Source organism: Lepidochelys olivacea (assembly GCF_965140295.1).
Source record: "Lepidochelys olivacea isolate rLepOli2 genome assembly, chromosome: 2".
In the NCBI taxonomy this organism is placed as follows: domain Eukaryota; kingdom Metazoa; phylum Chordata; order Testudines; family Cheloniidae; genus Lepidochelys; species Lepidochelys olivacea.
Genome location: NC_140412.1, coordinates 120,504,485 through 120,522,301, shown reverse-complemented (window position 1 = coordinate 120,522,301; position 17,817 = coordinate 120,504,485). Strand labels below are relative to the sequence as shown.

Here is a 17,817-nt window from a genome sequence, read left to right as displayed (position 1 = left end):
TAACCATATTTACCATATACAGTGTCTTATTGGATTCATATTTTTATTTTGCCGATGTACTTTTACAAGGTAATCTATCTAATTTGCTGTAGGTATCTCCATGTCTAGTTCTATTTAAGGAATACCCACTAATTATTACTGGGAACATCTGCAATACAGCCAGTATCCTGCCACTATTCCAGATGAGATTAATGTATGTATAACGTCAAGGAGAAAAAAATCTGTTGTGCGATAGCTCATTTGCAGTGCTGAGTAATGTGTATCTCAACCTGAGCATGACATATATGCCACATATCTCAGACCCCCCTTTCTCATGATTATATTTCTAAGAATCTAATTATTTTTGTTTTGGGAATATTATTGTTTTTGACTTGTGCAAAACATTGTCTTGTCTTCAGGCTGACTTGTATCTAGACATTTTTCCATTTAGGAGTTTGTTCTATCCTCATCCCTGCAGTAATCTGCAATTGCAGATTACTATTAAAGAATTATCCTTCATTAAAAAAATGAAAAGGAACTATATGAGAAAAATTACCTGTATTTGGAGCACAGATATTGGCTTACATTTTCCTTTCACAATCAGTTTAGCTCTCTAACGTTAGGCTCTGACTTCTGCACAAGTAATTTATCTCACATGAGTAGTTCTACTGAAGTCAATGGGACTATTTAGGTAGGTGGAGTGAAATGTGTACATAAGGCTATGGCTACATATGCTATGTCTGTCTACATGCGCTCTTCCATCAGCATAATTAAATCACCCCCACAGAGCAGCAGTAGTTATGTCGGCAGGAGAGCTGTCCACACTGGCACTTCTGTCGGAGAAACTTATGTCAGTTAAATGGGTGTTTTTTAGATATAGCCTAGTGTAGACATAGCAGAGTGTTTTCAGGATCTGGGCCTGTGTAAACTCCCAACTACTTGAATTCTCATATGAAACAGCCCACTAATTTCTTTTGACACTCCTTTTCCCATGTCAAGGTACTTAATACGTATCTTTTGCACGTGTCACCTGCATATCCATGCTCATCTTAAAAAATTAATGTCTTTTTTCTTAATATGATTCTTGTGAAAAAAGAAAAGCAGGATTTTTGTATATCAGGTTATTCTATATTTTTTTCCTATACGTTCAACTTACTGACATGCCCCATGAGTGCTATTACATTTTTTTCCCACTCTCAGGAATATTTTACTGGTGTTTCGTCTGTCACATTTAATGCAATTGTTATCATGGCATATTATCAAAGTAGTAAACAGAGCTGGCAGAACCTGTCATTATGAACAACATTCTTTTGTTCTGATTTTTGACCATCTTAAACGGTTTTAAATCAAATTAAAGGAATTTTTGGACTGAGAAGTTATGAGCTAAAAAAATTATTTTTTTGGATAGCAAGTTGTTCACAAATCTATCCTGATTTCCATGAATATATTCATTATGAATAAGTATTTGCCAAATCATTTTCAGGTTATAGCTAGTTTGTGAACTCTTCATTTTCATTGATATTACAGACCAAAACAACTACTATAATAATCTATTCTTGCGGTCTGCATAATACGTCTTATAGAATTCCTTCTGACTATTCTTGTAGTGGGACAGAATTCTTCCCTCGTACATCGATGAATATTATTGAGCCAATCACTGTGGCTGAACTAAAGCCTACCTTTTAGAAAGACATTTTGATAAAAAGACTCCAAGTGATGTGCTAAAAATTCATGGATGCTTCCTGGATTAACATTCTTGAACACTCACACGTCATGTGACTACTCATTAGTAACTAATAATAGGGCCCGAGACAGCCGTAAACTAAACTAAAAGATTTTATTCACGAACATGTTTGCAAATCATGTTTGTCTTATGAAAATATAGAGAGAGAGGAAAAGTATCACCAGGAATGGTTTCTTCTTTCAGTGATGGCCTTCATGACTGCAAGTTGTATTCATAACAAACATAATCCTCCTGTTTTGTGATCTGGGTCGCATGACAGATTACTATTTTGCACAATTCAAGATTTCATTTATTTAAAACATTATGGTTAGGAAGAAAATGTCTCCACACTGAACTTCTGCAGTGTGAGCCTGCAGACAGATTGTAAGAGCTCTGAGAAGGGGGATCTGCCCCCTTCATTGCAACAGGTTATTAACCCTAATCATACCAATTTGTGTATCAACATTGTCAGCCATTTTCAGCTAATCATTTTATCAGAAATACCCAGCTAATATGCTAATCATTATTGTCCACAATATCCACTCTTGTTGCATGCAATGGCAGATACCTTATGAGGGGCAGGAAAATGCACAGGTCTGAACAACAAGTAATCCTACTGTGCATCTTATCAATTTCCAAACGCCATCTCATATTCTAAGCACACCATGTGAACAAACCCTTCCTCAACAGCGAAGGAGAAAAATAAGTTACCTCTTGTTGAGTTTCTCCAGCCCCTACCAACACAAGACACCAGACAATTGAAACAGTACACTTCTGGTAGGCTTTTTTGCTCCCTACTCATGGACTGTATTCTACGCTCACTCTCTCTGTAAATCTCACTGATACCTACCCTCTTCAACAGAAGAGCTTTAACACACATGCTCTAGTATTTTTTGTCCTCATAGAAGTGCTGCAAAGCGGCTGCCAAGTAGGAGACGATAGGCAGGCTTTAAGAGGGAGTGTTCACACTGGATGTGTGACTGATGTTCTTGGTGGGGTGGGGCTTTCTTTTCAGTGCAGTTGGAGGGTAGGGTTTGACACATTTGTTAGGGTTGTTGTTCATACAAGGGGATTTTGGTACCACTGGGCTGTGGTGTTACTCTGCCACTATTACAATCAAAATTGGGCCTTCAATGAGAAATTCTGAGGCTACGTCTACACTAGAGACCTTAAAGTGGCACAGCCATGGGTGGCAAGTGAAGCTTCCCCATGGGGAGGCCAGCCCCATGCCCACCTCTTCTGGCTGAGGCCCCACCCCCACTCACTGCTCTCAGCTCCTCCCATGGCTCCAGCCGGGCAGGGGAGGGGGTGGCTGAGAGCTTGGTTGGGGCCACGGTGAGGGTGGGGAGGCTGAGAGCTTGGCCCTGGCTGGGACTGCGGCGGAGCTCTCAGCCCTGGCTGAAGCACCAAGCGTGGAGCCCCTCCCCGTTCTGCCCCTTCCTCTGCAGTCCTGCCCCCATTCTGCCTGCCCTCCACCTCTCCTCTCCCTCTCTTGGCCTTGGCGGAGGGGGAGGCGGGGCTGAGATCTTGGCCCCGGCTGGGCCTGCCGCAGAGCTCTCACCCCAGCCTGGAGCGCCAAGTCCAGAGCCCCTCCCCCATTCCGCCCGCAGCCCCACCCATTGCCCCATTCTTCCATACAATCATGATGGGCAGGCAGGACAATGGGATGGCAAGATTGCAACTGGGTCAGTGTTGTCAGGGCTTACTTAGCACAGTGGCTGTTATTTTAGCAGCACAACCATTATTTTGGAGAGCTGATTAAAACAAAAACCACAATAAAACAAATCGGGACTCAAGTAATTTAACATGCATAATGTGTTTAATATAGGTTAGTTGTTAAGGTGGGAATGTGTAAATCAGGTTAGAGAGACTCAGGCCATGTCTACACTACCACTTATGCCCACGTAACTTATGTCACTCAGGGGTGTTTTTTCATGATGGTACATATAACTGGAAATAGTCACATTCAAGGTGCAGAGGGTCAGCTAAACCTTTGGTATGTATCCATATTTTGTCTTCATTCTAATAAGAAACAGGCAATTGCATTCTCCACACAAGATGATTACTTTTTTCATCTTTCTCCTTGTAATTTTCCATTTGTGTATAATCATAAATATTTAAAAAGAGTAAATATACAAATACCACAAGTTATAAAAATATAGCCTAACTCTAGAATATGAAGAGACAGGAGAACAATGTGCTCTCATTTTGAGACAACCCTTTGGATATGTAAGTGAGCTGCACAGTGGTTAAGGTGGTAGTTTCCATTCTCAGAACGTGGCTCCACGTTCTAGAAAAAACAGTGAACTCCTGAAGGCAAACAGTATTTTGTTCTTTCTTTCTGGGTTGACATAATCTATTTCACTTTATATTTGGGCCTTAAATTGAGGAACACACATGGAAAGCAGGCAGCTGCATGCTTATCTACTACAACTTGCCTAAAGTGGGCTGCAATAAAAGTGGAGTTGGTATCTGTGAGGTATGAGAGGAGAGATTGTAGCTGAAGTATTTTTATCGATAATTCTAAAATGGATACATAATATTACATGATAGTGGAAGAAGCAATAGTCTTAATTTTCTTCTAACACCATACATAATTTTTCAGCGAACAGAAGCTTTGCACCATGACTGAAATGATAAAATTGTGACCTGATTGAGTCATTTTATCATTCAGACGCTGACTGTGAGAGGTTCCAAAACCATCAATTCCTACTGACCCCCATAAGAGTTGAAGGTGCCCATGCCCTGGCAACACTGTTGATCTTACTTGCATGAAGATCATGGGAGGAATCCTCAGATGGTGTAAACTGTTAGCCCCATTGAAATCAATAGAGCTATATGACAATTTACATCAACTGAGGATCAGGTCTCCATGTTTGAGCATCATAAGCATTCATGAACATCTCATGGGTAGTTCTTTGAATGGCTTCTGTATATCACTGTATGCTGGTCTGATTGCTAGAAGCGCTGAGTAGAGCTAGGCAATTTTTTTTTTTTGGCAAATAGTAAACTTGACAAAAAATGCATTTTGGGGGGCCACCAAAACTATTCATAAATTTGGGTCAAATTCAGTGAATGATTTTGACTGTTTGGTTTTAAAAAAAAGAAAAAAAATCAAACCTTTCAGCATTTTCAGATCAACATTTCATTTAGAAAAAGTCATTTCAAATCAACATCTGAAATTTTTCATTTGAACCACATGATTTTTTTTTCAGTTTTCTGTTTTGGTGCGGGGGGGAATCTTTTTTTGTGGAGGGAGGTGTTGATTTTTCAGTTCAGCCACTCACCTGAAAAATCAATTATTGGCTGAGCTCTAGTAATGAGTCTCCACTGTTCCTCTCATTGATTCTAATGGGAGCCGTGGATACTTGGCATCCCTGAAAGTCAGGTGACCTCTATTCCAACATACCATTTGTGCATATCCCCTGTAATCCTTACTGAGTGTATAAAAAATGTCAGGAATTTCTCCTGGGGGTGGGGGCGGGGAAATAAGGAAGGGTGGTCGTCTGGATGAAATATTTCATGTATCAGTTCCAGGTGACTTTGGCCATTTTCTGAGAGTTTCAATGAGGAATGTTTTTGCTTAGGGTTTTTCAGAGACCATACAAACATTTTTAAAGGAATATGGTATAGCTTGAATATATAATGGTTGACAGTGGACTTCTATGTTCATCCAGACTGCTGGTGGGCATGGTGGGGCATGGTTTTATGACGCCTTTATCCTAAAGAGTGGATTGTTAGGCTACAGTAATTCACCCCCATTCCCACCATTTATTTTGTTTGGTTTTTGTTAACTGCATAGGATGTTCTTGTGTGCGGAAATTTCAAAGAGATTATTACTCACTGACTTACTGTTGGTTTCTCACAACCCAGAAAGTAACATCAAACATTAGATCTACTGCCTTAGCTAGTAAACGAATGCACTATGTTTTTTCAAAACGTTTAAAATCAATGCATGGGGTATTATGGTTCATTCAGCATAATATTTTACAGTTATGTAACAGCGGAGGATCCCAAAGCACTTTAGGAACACTCAGATACAACTTCACAACACCTCTCCGTAATAACATTCATTTTTAGAGTTGGGCTAATAATTGACAAATAATTCATACAACAAATGTAGCGTGTCTTTTATTTTGTGATTTGTGCATGAACAGACTAGTTTGTTTGCATTTGTTATTAAAAATTTGCCAGATAAGGGCATGTCTACACGGGGAAACTGACCAGAATAGCTAATGCAGAATAAAATATTCTGGAGTAGCTCATTGTGTAGACACTCTTATTCCGGAATAGCTTTTAATTCATACCCTACCTGGACTAACTTCGTCATGCAGACGAGCCCTAATTCTTGGACTAGGTCATTTACAAACAGTTCACTGTATTTTCATTCATAAAGTGAGGTGTTTTGATTAGACACACAAGTCACACACTATATTTCTGTTCATTCATTTTTGAGTGTAAATTCATTAGATTCCGGGTTTTGGTGCAAATACAGTTTCAATTTTGATATTTGTTTTTTGCAAAAATTCTGTAATATTCATAGTTGAAAATCTAAATGAAGATTAGTAGATTATTTTTGCAATATTCACCCCATCCTAATCATATTATTGATATACGTAAACAGTGATGCAGAGAAGGCTAATGACTTACCCCTGGGTACAGAGAGAGTCTTCGAAAAGGCCTTCCCACTATAAAAATGATGCTGGCAATACGGACACTCTCTTCTACACACAAACACAAAATCAACCTCTCCATCCCCCCAAAAAATTAAACTAAACAATTAAAAATCAGAAACAAAACCCCCACACCAAAGTTCTTACCCCCAAAAGGGGGATGAGCCAGAGACTCCATAAAATCCACAAGGGACTTTGCTACTGCTATTGATTTTATGTGGTAGGCACTAGATAGTATAGCGATAGGCGGCAGCATAAAACCTTAACATAGTCCGTATGAACCTGGACTAGATCCCTAGTATTCCAACTCCCATTTCTTTTCACTACACCAGTAGGAAACACTTTCTCCTTTTCAAAAGCTGAAATATTTTACCTATTTATTTATTACTTCAGCAACTGATTTTTCCTTTTTTAAAAATAATGGGGGGGGGGGAGGAAATCTCACCAAAAGGAAAATTTTCTTCAAAAAATGATCATTCTGGTCAAAAACCATCTTTGTCAAAACATCTTTCAATGCACAAATTTCAACCAACAGAACACCTGACAATCAAAGAGGAGATGCATTACTGCTGACCCAATTACAGGAAAAAACTGGAGACTGGCAAAAAGATTTTAAAAGTCTGATATTTTACTAACCACAAATTAAAGGGCATATTACAATTTTAAAACAGGGAAAACACTTGTGCTAAAGCATCATATGACAATACATTTATAAATGCAATTAACACGGTCCCATCCTCATTGAAGAAAGCTTTTAGAAACACAGTAACATCAAAGCAATCTCTCTTTATGTCTCAGATATAAATAAACTAAAAGAAGTCATGCATGAAATGTGACTAGCCTGAGGAACACAGGGGCAAGAAAAAAATCACAAAAATAGCAAGCTGCCAAACAAAGTATAATTTCTCATTAGTAAAAGTCAAGATAAAAAATAAACATTTTTTTTTTTTGTACTGGTAACAGTAAATATTTTCTCCTACTAATTTTTACACATAAGAGTGGTACAGTATTGTTTTCTATTACATTAGGGGGATCTTACACTGTGATTTGGGACCTTCTGGGATCTGAACAATCTCCCAGGAGCAAACCTGGATTAACCGATGTGGACTCTGTACATTTGCAGAGGGACCCTGATCTCTGCAGGTCCCACAACCATGTTTAGGCCTAGGTTTGCTGCCTGGCTGGTTTTTAGCTGGCCTGGCCAGCTTTTCTCCAGCATTGCCATTTGCAATATGCCTGGGGTTTTTTCCCCCACTTGTAACTAGGAAGGGGCCCCTAGGTGGGGAGGGCTTCTTGGGCTGAGGCTCCTGAGAGGGGGTGGGTATAGACGCTCACGGGTCAGGAGAGTTGGAGGGTGATGATAGGGATGCCTGGGAAAGGAAGAGGAGGATCAAGCTGGTGGTAGTGTATGGGAAGGGAAGAAGAGGGTCAGGCTGGTGGGTGGGGCATCTGGGAAGGAAAGAGTGGCTCATTTTTGTGCCTCTCAGAGATGGCAGCTCTATTTGGGCCCTGACCAGGTTTGGCCCAGCTGCCTCCTCCTGGGTCATGACTCAAATGGGGCAGGGGAGGCAGGCCAAACTTCAGAGAGTGGTGTAATCCGGCCCAGGTATGGTGAACCAGCACCGTTCAGGTATGGTACTGTAGGCAGCTGGGTCTCTTCTCTGTCTAGTTTAAGGAAGATGATTGGGGGGGGGGGATTTCCCTAGTTCACAAGGTCCCCAAATTCTTTAATCTGGCCCTGCCCTGGGGGACTGCAGCACTATAGCTGCCCAATTTCTCCTCAGTGAGGGAAAAAACAAATCCCAAAATGTTCCCCACTGGGATTTCCTCCCTCCACCCCACACACAAAAGGGAGGAGGTGTGTAAAGGAGGCAGGAATCTCTCTGCCCCCTTCAGCGTGGGGCAAGGGGAGGATTGAGGGAGTCAGGCTGTGCCAGAGCAAACTGTCACTGGGAATTAGGAAAGAAGCCTAGGTCAGAAGGATGCTGCTTTTTGACACATTGGACTTATTCTCCCTCTTTGTTAGGGCCCTGAGGCTTGTGTCCTGGGAGAAAGGTGAGTCAGAGCCCCCATCTCCTTCCACTATTAGCAGACTGAGGCAGCTCGGTTCAGGCAAAAATGCCAGAAAGCGAACATTGAGAACATTATGCTCAGCAGGGATTTAATTTTAGTAAACAACACTGCCGAGATTCTGAAGACCGAGTGCATAGTCTCAGAGAGGTGCCGGTTCGACGTACGGGCATGTACTGGCTATTTGTGAGCCCTGTCTGTTGGTGTAATGAGCACCCCCATTTTTGAGAACCCGCTCTTAGTCCTCCTATTTGCTGCCACTGCTGGGCACCCTGGCTCACTCCCATGGAAGGTGACAGAGAGGGGAAGTTGGGGGGGAGCAAAGTGGGAAAGGACAGCCAGAGATAGCCTAGAGCAGCTTGACAGGGGCGGGCTGGTTGTCAAGTGTGTGGGTAGGTGGTGCCAATTCAGATAGTTCTTGCAGGTGGGCAAATTCTCATCCTCCCCCTCCCCAGCAGGGGGGGTCCCTGCTCATTCCCCTTCCCGCACGGACCCCTGGTCTCCCTTGACAGGGGACTGTGGGTCAAATTTCAGTGGTGCTGCAACCACGCAGCCAGAGGGATGCTCCAGACCTCTCTGGCAGCAGCCGTACTGCTTTAGTATGGGACCACTGCTTAAAAGTGGCGAGGGAAGGGCCCCCCCCCCCGGTCCATGGAACTTCCAGTAAGTGCAAAAACCTAGATGGCAGCAGCAGCGTTCCCCTCCCCCGCCTCACTCCTCCTAATTGGCACCACTGGGTAGCAGGTAGTGGGAGGTGGCTGATGAAGAGGGGTTAGGAGTTTCCTTGTAGACACCTTCTTCGGCCCCTGTCCTCTTCGGTATCTAGGGTTGCCAGCACTGCATTTTAAAAATAAGGGTCTGTTTTCTTAGCACTCCCACCCACCTCCCCTCCTGATATCATTATTATGCATAATAATTAAGCAGCAGTACTCACCTACATTCGTCAGGGGTATTTCTTGCTGCTTTTTGCAGCATTCAGCAACTCCTGATCTTGTGGTACAGAGATGAAAAACATAAGGGATTGTCCATTGTAATCAGGGACTGTTGGCAACCCAAGATTTGTATCCCCCCTTCAGCCCAGGCCCTATTCTGCTCTGATCCTGTCCCACTCCTTTAAATCCCTGTCATCTATCACATGCACCATTCTCTCCCCTGCCTTTCTGGCCTCTTTATCTTTCTTACTGCTGTGGGGAGGTTAGGAGAGGGAAGAGTTGGAGTAGAGGAGAGCTTTGTTCGCTCTCTGCTCCCTGGGTTGGGTGAGCAGCACTCCCATACAGCTCCACCTCCTTTGTTGGTGTGGTTAGAGCTTTCCTTTCTGTTTCAGACTTCATTGGGACAGCCAGGCACAACTCCTTTTCCCAGTTCCTTCATTTTGATTTGGATCCAGCAGGGGGAGCAGTAAGAGAGGAAAGCTTTGGCTGCCTTATATTCCTCTCCAAGAGCTCAAAGAGAAGCTTTGGAGAAGGGATTCACCAAGGGTGCAGGCCTAAGATTCCAAAGGGGCAGTGGAGAGGTATAACAACTATATGAACATCACACCAGATGCCTGAAACTTGGCAGCCACCTCTGTGTTCCCAGGATTAAGCTCAGAAAAGTTTCAGAAGCCTCTCATTATGACCACCTGCTTGTTACAGGGAAGGGGAAAGAGGCCAGTTACCAGCACTTACATGCTGCCTTGCCTCACACTGGGAAGTGCTCTCCGGATCCCAATTCTTCCTCCTTCCTTTCCACTAGAAGGCAAGAAAAAGGGGAGGTGGGACTTAACCTCTATAGTAATTTTCCAAGACTAGGAGCTGGCAGCCATGGTTATAGACTTCTCATGCAACAATGAACTCTAGGAGCACTCCTTGTTTCTTTGAGGAAGCCAGGTCTAGTGGCCTGAACTGCTACAGGACGGAGGTTGGAGGATACCATATCTGATGTGGATCTGTGGACTTTAATGGGAATTATTAGTGCTCAGTATCTCAGAAAATCAGGCTGGTTATCTGGGTGCTTAACTTTAGGAATCCAGGTTTGAATATTCTTACCCTAACCAATTTTGTACCTCCATTCACCCAGGTATAAAATGGGCATAATACTTAGATGGATGAACTAATTGTGCCTAATTTCAAACCCTCACAGACATTATGGGTTCAGAAGATCAGTTACATTTTGAAAGCTTCTGGGTAAGCGCTACCCTTCAGAGAGACTCAAAGTAAAGAGTAGAGAAAAAAAAAAATGAACTGAGAGCAAGAGAGAGAGATTAGAGTAGAGAAAAAATAGAGAGTCTAAGGGGTGTGGCATAAAAAGAAAAAACCCTATATATAAGAAAGATATTTATGGGGTATTTTTCTTTTTACGCCACACCCCTTAGACTCTCTCTCACACTTTATTTTTATTTTATATATATATAAATAAATTAAAAAAGTGAGGAGGAAAAACCAATCCCAAAACATTCCCCATTGGGATTTCCTCCTTCCACCCCACACATAAAGGGAGGAGATCTGCAAAGGAGGCAGGTCTCTATCTCCCTGCCGCTTTCAGCAGGGCAAGGAGCTAGATCCGAGGGTACTTGCGGTTGTTTAGCTTTTGTGGGTGTTAGGGAATGGTCTTCTACCCTTCTACATAGCACAAGCAGCTCTTAACTAGAAAATAAAGCATCTGGGGTTTTTTGTCCTTCTGTTTTTGTTTTTAAAAAAGACATCCTTGGGGTTTACATTACAGAAAAAAGGTTCATGAATGCAAATTTGTTTTGCAATCCCTAAGTACAGCTGGAAGGTTCACAACATCCCAAATGTCATGAAGTTCCCCAGCCCTGATGATAATATTTATTTGCCTCAGGGAAGTTGTGAAGCATAATACGCGTTCATAAAGTACATGGAGATCCACAGATTGTAATGATATGTGGCGTGCATCTGAACATTCTAAGTGACTGCATGATCAGAGGTTTTAGAAAGTGAAAAATCATAGTGAAGGCACTATGTGCCTCATACAATTCAAGATATTAGTGTATTGTTTTGTCCTAACTGGATTGATGAGGAGCAAAGCTTCAACCCTGGGCCTGTTCAGCAACTGTTACTAGTGTGGTCAAGTGCTCCCTCTCCCAAAGCTTGTAATAACTTCTGAAAAGAAGAACTGCACAACCCAGAAAGAAAGACTGACCACTGAAGTACACAAGCAGGGACAAAATCTAAATTCTTCAAAGGAAAATCCCAGTGATTCATTATAATGCTTTAGGCAGCTGAATAAACACATCTCTTTCTGTAGAACATTGGTCTCATTCGGTCTTCAGTTACATCACTACAACATGGTAGTAAAGTAAGTGAGAGAGATCTATATGAATGTACACTGGCAAGTGCATTTCACTTTGAAAAAAGAGTCGGTGCAGCCCCAAAAGATGTGCAGAAGAATGATTTAAACAGAAATATCTGTAGCCAAGGACTAAATGGGGCTGCATGGTGTCTAAGTCCAGTCAGAATTTGTCCCACTGTCAGCGATCAGTCTGATCAATATAGAAGCCAGAAAATATTTCCATCTCATTCTCAAAAACAGATAACTCCCTCGCCCCTTGATACATGATGCAATCATACTTCAACTTACATCAAATATCCAAATGTTTTTTAAAGAAACATTTGTTTCACTTCTATAACATGTGGACCTGATCAAGTTGCATTGTGATTTGACAAGTGGGTAAATGCTGCTAGAAACAGAAGTGCAGGCAGTAGGTTGATTTTCTAAATGCCCTGTATCAGTGGTTCCCAACCTTTCCCATAGCTGCAATGGGTGGGGGAGGCAGTATCAGGGACATAGCTGGGATTCTTCCTCCCATTTAGCAATATGGGATGGGCAGGGTAGTCACAACTTCCTGATACCGGTCTGCAGCCCCCTAGATTGAGAACCCCATCTGATCGGATAGTTACCTAGATTCTGAATATTATTGAACATGATGGAATTACAAGGTTGGCTGCGAGCTCTATAGGGTTGAGACCATATCTTGTGCTGGACCGTGCTGATCACATTCTTGTAACTCAACAAATAGTGCTAAATTGTGCCTTTAAGGCACGGTGCACATTAAGGGGCACTGTAGAGATGCCCCACCCAAAGGGAAGCTCCTTGAGGCATTGTATCTCAGCCAATGAACCTCCTGAACCACAGTGAGACTGCGGTATTCCTTAGTGGGATGAAGTGCATGCTTATCCTGCCTAGGACAAGTTCCAGGGTGTGGAGGGGGACTCTTCACCGCCCTATATATTCTGGGAAATCCATTAATGCTAGATTCCTGGGGCCTAATTTTCAGAGGTTCCAAGAACCTGCTGCTTCCCCTGACTTCAATGGTTGTGTGGGTGCTCAGCATCTCTGAAGATCAGGGTCATTGCATGCAGGAGGATACACAGCTACAGGTGATAAACTGAGCTGAGCCCTTGCTCTGAGATAAGGGGCTGTGTGACGTCTTAAAATGCCATGGGCAGGGGGCGTGGGGGGGGAAGGAGAATTATTTAAAAAGGAATCACGAAGACATTCAGTTAGAATCACAGCAGTTTGATGTCTCTGTGCTGGAGGGATGCACCTCTTTACAATAGTGAAGATGAAGTTTAACAAAAAAAAAAAAAATGGGGGGTGGTGGTGGTGGTAGCAAAGCCTATTATTATGTTTGCCCAACACATCCCATTATAAGATCCTATTTTCAGTTGCTTATAACTTTGCCAAACTTTAACCATTTGGCCTAAAATTTTCCATGTCAGGGGTTTGCCTCAGGCTGTGTGTTTTGGTAACATTTCAGCTGCAACAGTTGGGCCATTTCTGAAAACAAGAGTAGGGAAAGCAACAGTGTTTTTCAATGTTAAATACATTTTGGTAACCTTGTTTTTGAAAGCCCTCATACTTTGAAGATGGGACTTGAAATATTGCAGGTGGTGGACTGTCAGATGTGCCATTGATCTTCCCTTTGAAAATCTGTGCAAATCTGACCAAGTTTTAAGCCTCTGACAAATTGTAATTCACACATGCTCAGTAGAGACTTACTACAGCTTGGCAGCTAAAATCCTTAAAAGTTCCATCCTCAGAGAGCTTCTTACAGTTTCTAGAGTTCTGACCAGACCGTGCATGTGCCTTCCCCACGGAGCAACTCAACATATTCTAGCCCCAGGCTACAGGGAGAAAGCTGGATTCTCCCTATAATGCCTGCTCCAGGCTGGGGTGGGACTGAGCACTAGGACTGACAGCAGGTAACCTATCTTCAGCTCTGGGAAAGGTAATCAGAGTGTCCCAGCTAAATACAAGATCGATACAGATAAGTAATTAGCACATATTCTAGGGATCATTCAAGGGGAAGTGACCCCATAACAGTCCCTTAGTTTAGCATAAGTAGTTAGCATATATGTTATCTTCTCAATCTTATATTTATCTGGGACACTCTGAGTACCTTTCCCAGACTCGAAAAGCAACTGAGTAGCTTGAAAGCTTGTGTCTCACCAACAGAAGTTGGTCCAATAAAATATATTACTTCACCCGCCTTGTCTCTCTAATATCCTGGGACTGACACAGCTACACCACCATTGCATACAGCAGGGAACCCTCTCTCCTTTGCTATCAGCGACCCTCCTGCTGGCCTCCAGGCAATGTGGAGGAGGAAACCATCCGATTCAAGTGAAGAAAGGACAAGAGAGTGAGAACTACGGTGTTACGGGAGAAAGCTGGATAAGTAGATTGGGACAAGGACTCCTGGGGTATGGAGACTGGTACTTGAGGCTAATAGTGGGGCACGGACTAACCTGGCAAGGAGACTATGCCTGGGAGCTGAGGAGCAAAAGCAGTGGGGAAAGAGACTGGGAGTCAGTGAGTGAGGGAAATTGGGTCAGCAAGGCAAGGAGACTGGGCACAAGGAGCGTGAAGTAGAGTGTGGGAGGGGACGGGGACTAAGGGTTAGGGCAAGATTGGGTTGGGTTGTCTAGAGAGGTGACACGTTTGTGGCACAACCTTAATTTGGCCCCTTTGTGCTTATGCATTATGATACAGTCTTTAATTACATGATCACATTTTTTCTGCAGTACCCCTGCCTCTAAGTTCACAGAATGGACAGTGCTCACTTAATGAACAAGCTATTCGATATTTCATTTTCTCCTTGTTGTTCAATGTGTGGCCCCAGGCCTTAAGTACTACATGCTATTCCAACCCTACTTTGAAGATAGAATTAATAATTCCCTCCAGAGATTTTATATGATGCCTATGACTAATATCTGAGTGCTTCACAAACATTACTGAACATATTTTCAGCCTGGCTGTGAGAGAAGAGGATATTATCATCCCCATTTTACAGGTCGAGAACTGATGAAGAGAGAGGTCAAAATACCCATTAATTTTGGGTGCTCAATTTACGAAGACCTGATTTTTCAGAGTACTCCACTTCATATGTTCAAAATTCAGCTCCCATTGACTTCAGTTGCCGCTGTGGGTGCCCAGCACTTGTGCATATCAGACACCCAGGTCTCTAGTAAAGCACCCAAAAAATGAGAGAAACACAATTAGTGACCACCTATGAAAAGCTGGGTGTAAGTGACTTGCCCAGCAACACATAGGAACAATGGCAGGAATAGAATCTAATTCCCCAGGGCAGCAATTAATTATCTTAACTGTGAAACTGTCTTGTCTCTTCCTGCTATTCCCTGCCTCATTCATTACAGCTCTTCCAGCTTCTGAAAATAAATGAAGCAGGGGTCCTAAAGACAACAGTCTCCTTCACTACACAACCCTGATTCATTCCAAGAGCTGGTCCATCCAGTGCACTGAATGAGGTAGGGGGCCAGTGGAAAAAATATAATCTGATCATGTACCAAAGATTGTACCATAATGCTTACACACAAGAGGGCTGCATTAAAGTTGCACCTGGTGTTGGCCACTGTTGGTAGACAGGATACTGGACTGGATGGGCCATTGGTCTGACCCCGTATGGCCGTTCTTATGTTCTTAACTGTTGCACAGACTACCTTAATTCTGGCACTTCCTAACTTTTGAGGGTTTCACTTTGCAACCTTGTTAATATTCTTTTTACACAGATTACACATGCACACGTGGACATAAAACCTCTCAAGATAGCTGGTGCCTTATTGTGCAATTTTAAAAACCTGTTGAATAGGCAGAACACAGAAGACATGTCTGTATTAATGTATGGGGAGGAAGGTTTCATGTACATAATGTGTGTTTTTAGAACTACTTACCCCACAGTAGCCGGTTGAAGCAAGGTACTTGGGACAGTAAAAGGGAGATTTTCAAAGGCAAAAAGAGAAAATCAACTTTCAGTGGCAGTTGGATGCCTAACTTTTTTTGTGCCTTCAAAAAATCTCCCACTTAGCCATTTAGAAACAAATGAGTTCTCCACCTTGATATTTCTATTTAACTTAAGGATATACAGGAGTTCTGTGATTTTCATCTGACAGTTGATGTTGGCCCACAATATTTTTGACAAACAGCCAGCTGCAGTGACTGTTGACAGCTGATCTAATCGGGATGGTCTATTTCATGAGCTCTGGCAACTTCTGTTCTTTTCTTCTGGTGGAAAAAAAAAAAGTCTCTGCCTGCATGGTTACTCTTGGTTAACACGAGCAGGAAGGACGTGCTGAAGGGGGAGTTCTTAGCATGGGCAAATGCTTCTCTTCTGAAGCAAAATAAAGCTTTGCACATTACTAATGAGGCAAATTTAGCCATGCACGATATGTTTAAGTAAAGCAGGATAGAAAACACCAAGAATTTCCCTCACCCACTCAATAGTACTCAATTTATTGCATAACTGTTTTGTTTTTTTGGGGGGGTGGGGTGGGGGGTCTGGATTAGATTTAAAAATCACCTCTGTTCAAATAAATTCTGGCTCCTGTTTTTCATTTATGGTAAATGTGATTATACACATCACAGAAAGGGAGGTAGCATTGTCTAGTGGTTAAAAGAAGGATCTAGATGTCAGGCAACCTGCCACTGCTTTGTTGGGACATAATGGACAAGTCACATGACACTCCATACCTCAGTTTGCCCAACTGTAACTTGAGGATGCTCATACCTAGCAGTCTTCACAGAGCGCTTTGAGATCCTCATCAGGCGTTATGTAAGTGACAGATGTTTTTATACTCCATGTACTTTAATAACTGCTAAAATTGGTTTAAAGACTGCTTATTTTATAGTAAAAATCTATTAAGTTTTAAGATCTTTATAACACCAATTTGCTTTCAGAGGCATGTATTCCTTTACTCCAACACACAAGAACTGTTTTTGCTGTGACGGGGTTTGGTATGTAGAGGAAGAAACTGACTTCTTTAAAAAAATTATATTTATACACACACACACCCCCCACAGAATTCTTACAATTTAAAGAATATTATAAATTCTTTTAATGATATATTAGTGTTTACTGACAGCTCTCACTCTGTTCTCTTTTCTATAACACTGCTAGTGAAAGTGTTGAAAGAAAGAACTAAATGACCACATACAGTGAGTGTCCTTAACAAGCTTTGGGCCTGGGAAACTTAAAGATCGATCATGTTCTCATTGTGGTCAATAGGAGCTTAGCCATTGATTTCAATGAGAACAGGATCCTGGTTTCTTGTCAATTACAGAAGTTGTGGACTGCAAGTGAGGAAGATGGTGCACTGAACAGATTGTTTCTGATCTACCTAGGTCCTAATACGTCTTCCATCAACACGGAATCTGAGAATCAAATACATGGGAGAGATTTCCACACGAACTGCAGGCAACTAGTTTTTTTAAGTATCTAGCAAAAAGATGGGAAGTGATACTTAAAAGGACACACAAGAAAAATCCTCACCAGTATAATTGTTCTCAGGTAAAAGTAAATGTCCTGTGAAAAACTGGAGCGACAAGGTGGGTGAGGGAATCATCTCTCTAATATTCTGAGAGCAACACAGCTACAACAGTGCCCACTGTGAAAAATTGTTCACTTATACATTTATTACTCTGTGTTTGACTGAACTGAGAAATTAATTTGGATTAAGGGTGTGAATTTAAAGCAGACTATCTGTTCCTGATTAACTCCCTGCATGGATGCTCTTATTACAGAACGGAAGAGCCTTATTCCAAATGAGCTCAATCCAAGTGGATGGGTGAGATACCACAGCTATATCTCATGCACTAAAACAGCACCAACAAGGGAGCTCAAGTTTACCTTTAAAAAAAACAAAAACTCCAAGAACTACTCTCCTAGTCTACCCACAACTCACTGTGCACTTCAGCCAAGCTTCTCTGAGCACAAGATGCTGCAGAATCCCAATCTCCTATGCAATGGGAGGATGGAAATTCCACTGCATTTAGGGTCTTTTGTGGCCCCTCTGCATGCAGGCAGAACTTTTCCTCTAACATATGAAATATTAGCATGAAGAGTCAAAGTTAGGG

The 17,817-nt window shown here is 42.2% G+C and overlaps 1 protein-coding gene across 1 annotated transcript in view; it reads right to left on the bottom strand.

The window, feature by feature from the left end:
• Positions 1-17,817, bottom strand: part of DUSP22 (dual specificity phosphatase 22) — a 114,473-nt gene that overhangs the window by 28,428 nt on the left and 68,228 nt on the right. Inside the window, exon 7 of the mRNA XM_084620043.1 lies at positions 10,113-10,175. Coding sequence (XP_084476169.1) covers positions 10,113-10,175 — 63 coding nt within the window. The remainder of the gene's footprint in view (positions 1-10,112; positions 10,176-17,817) is intronic.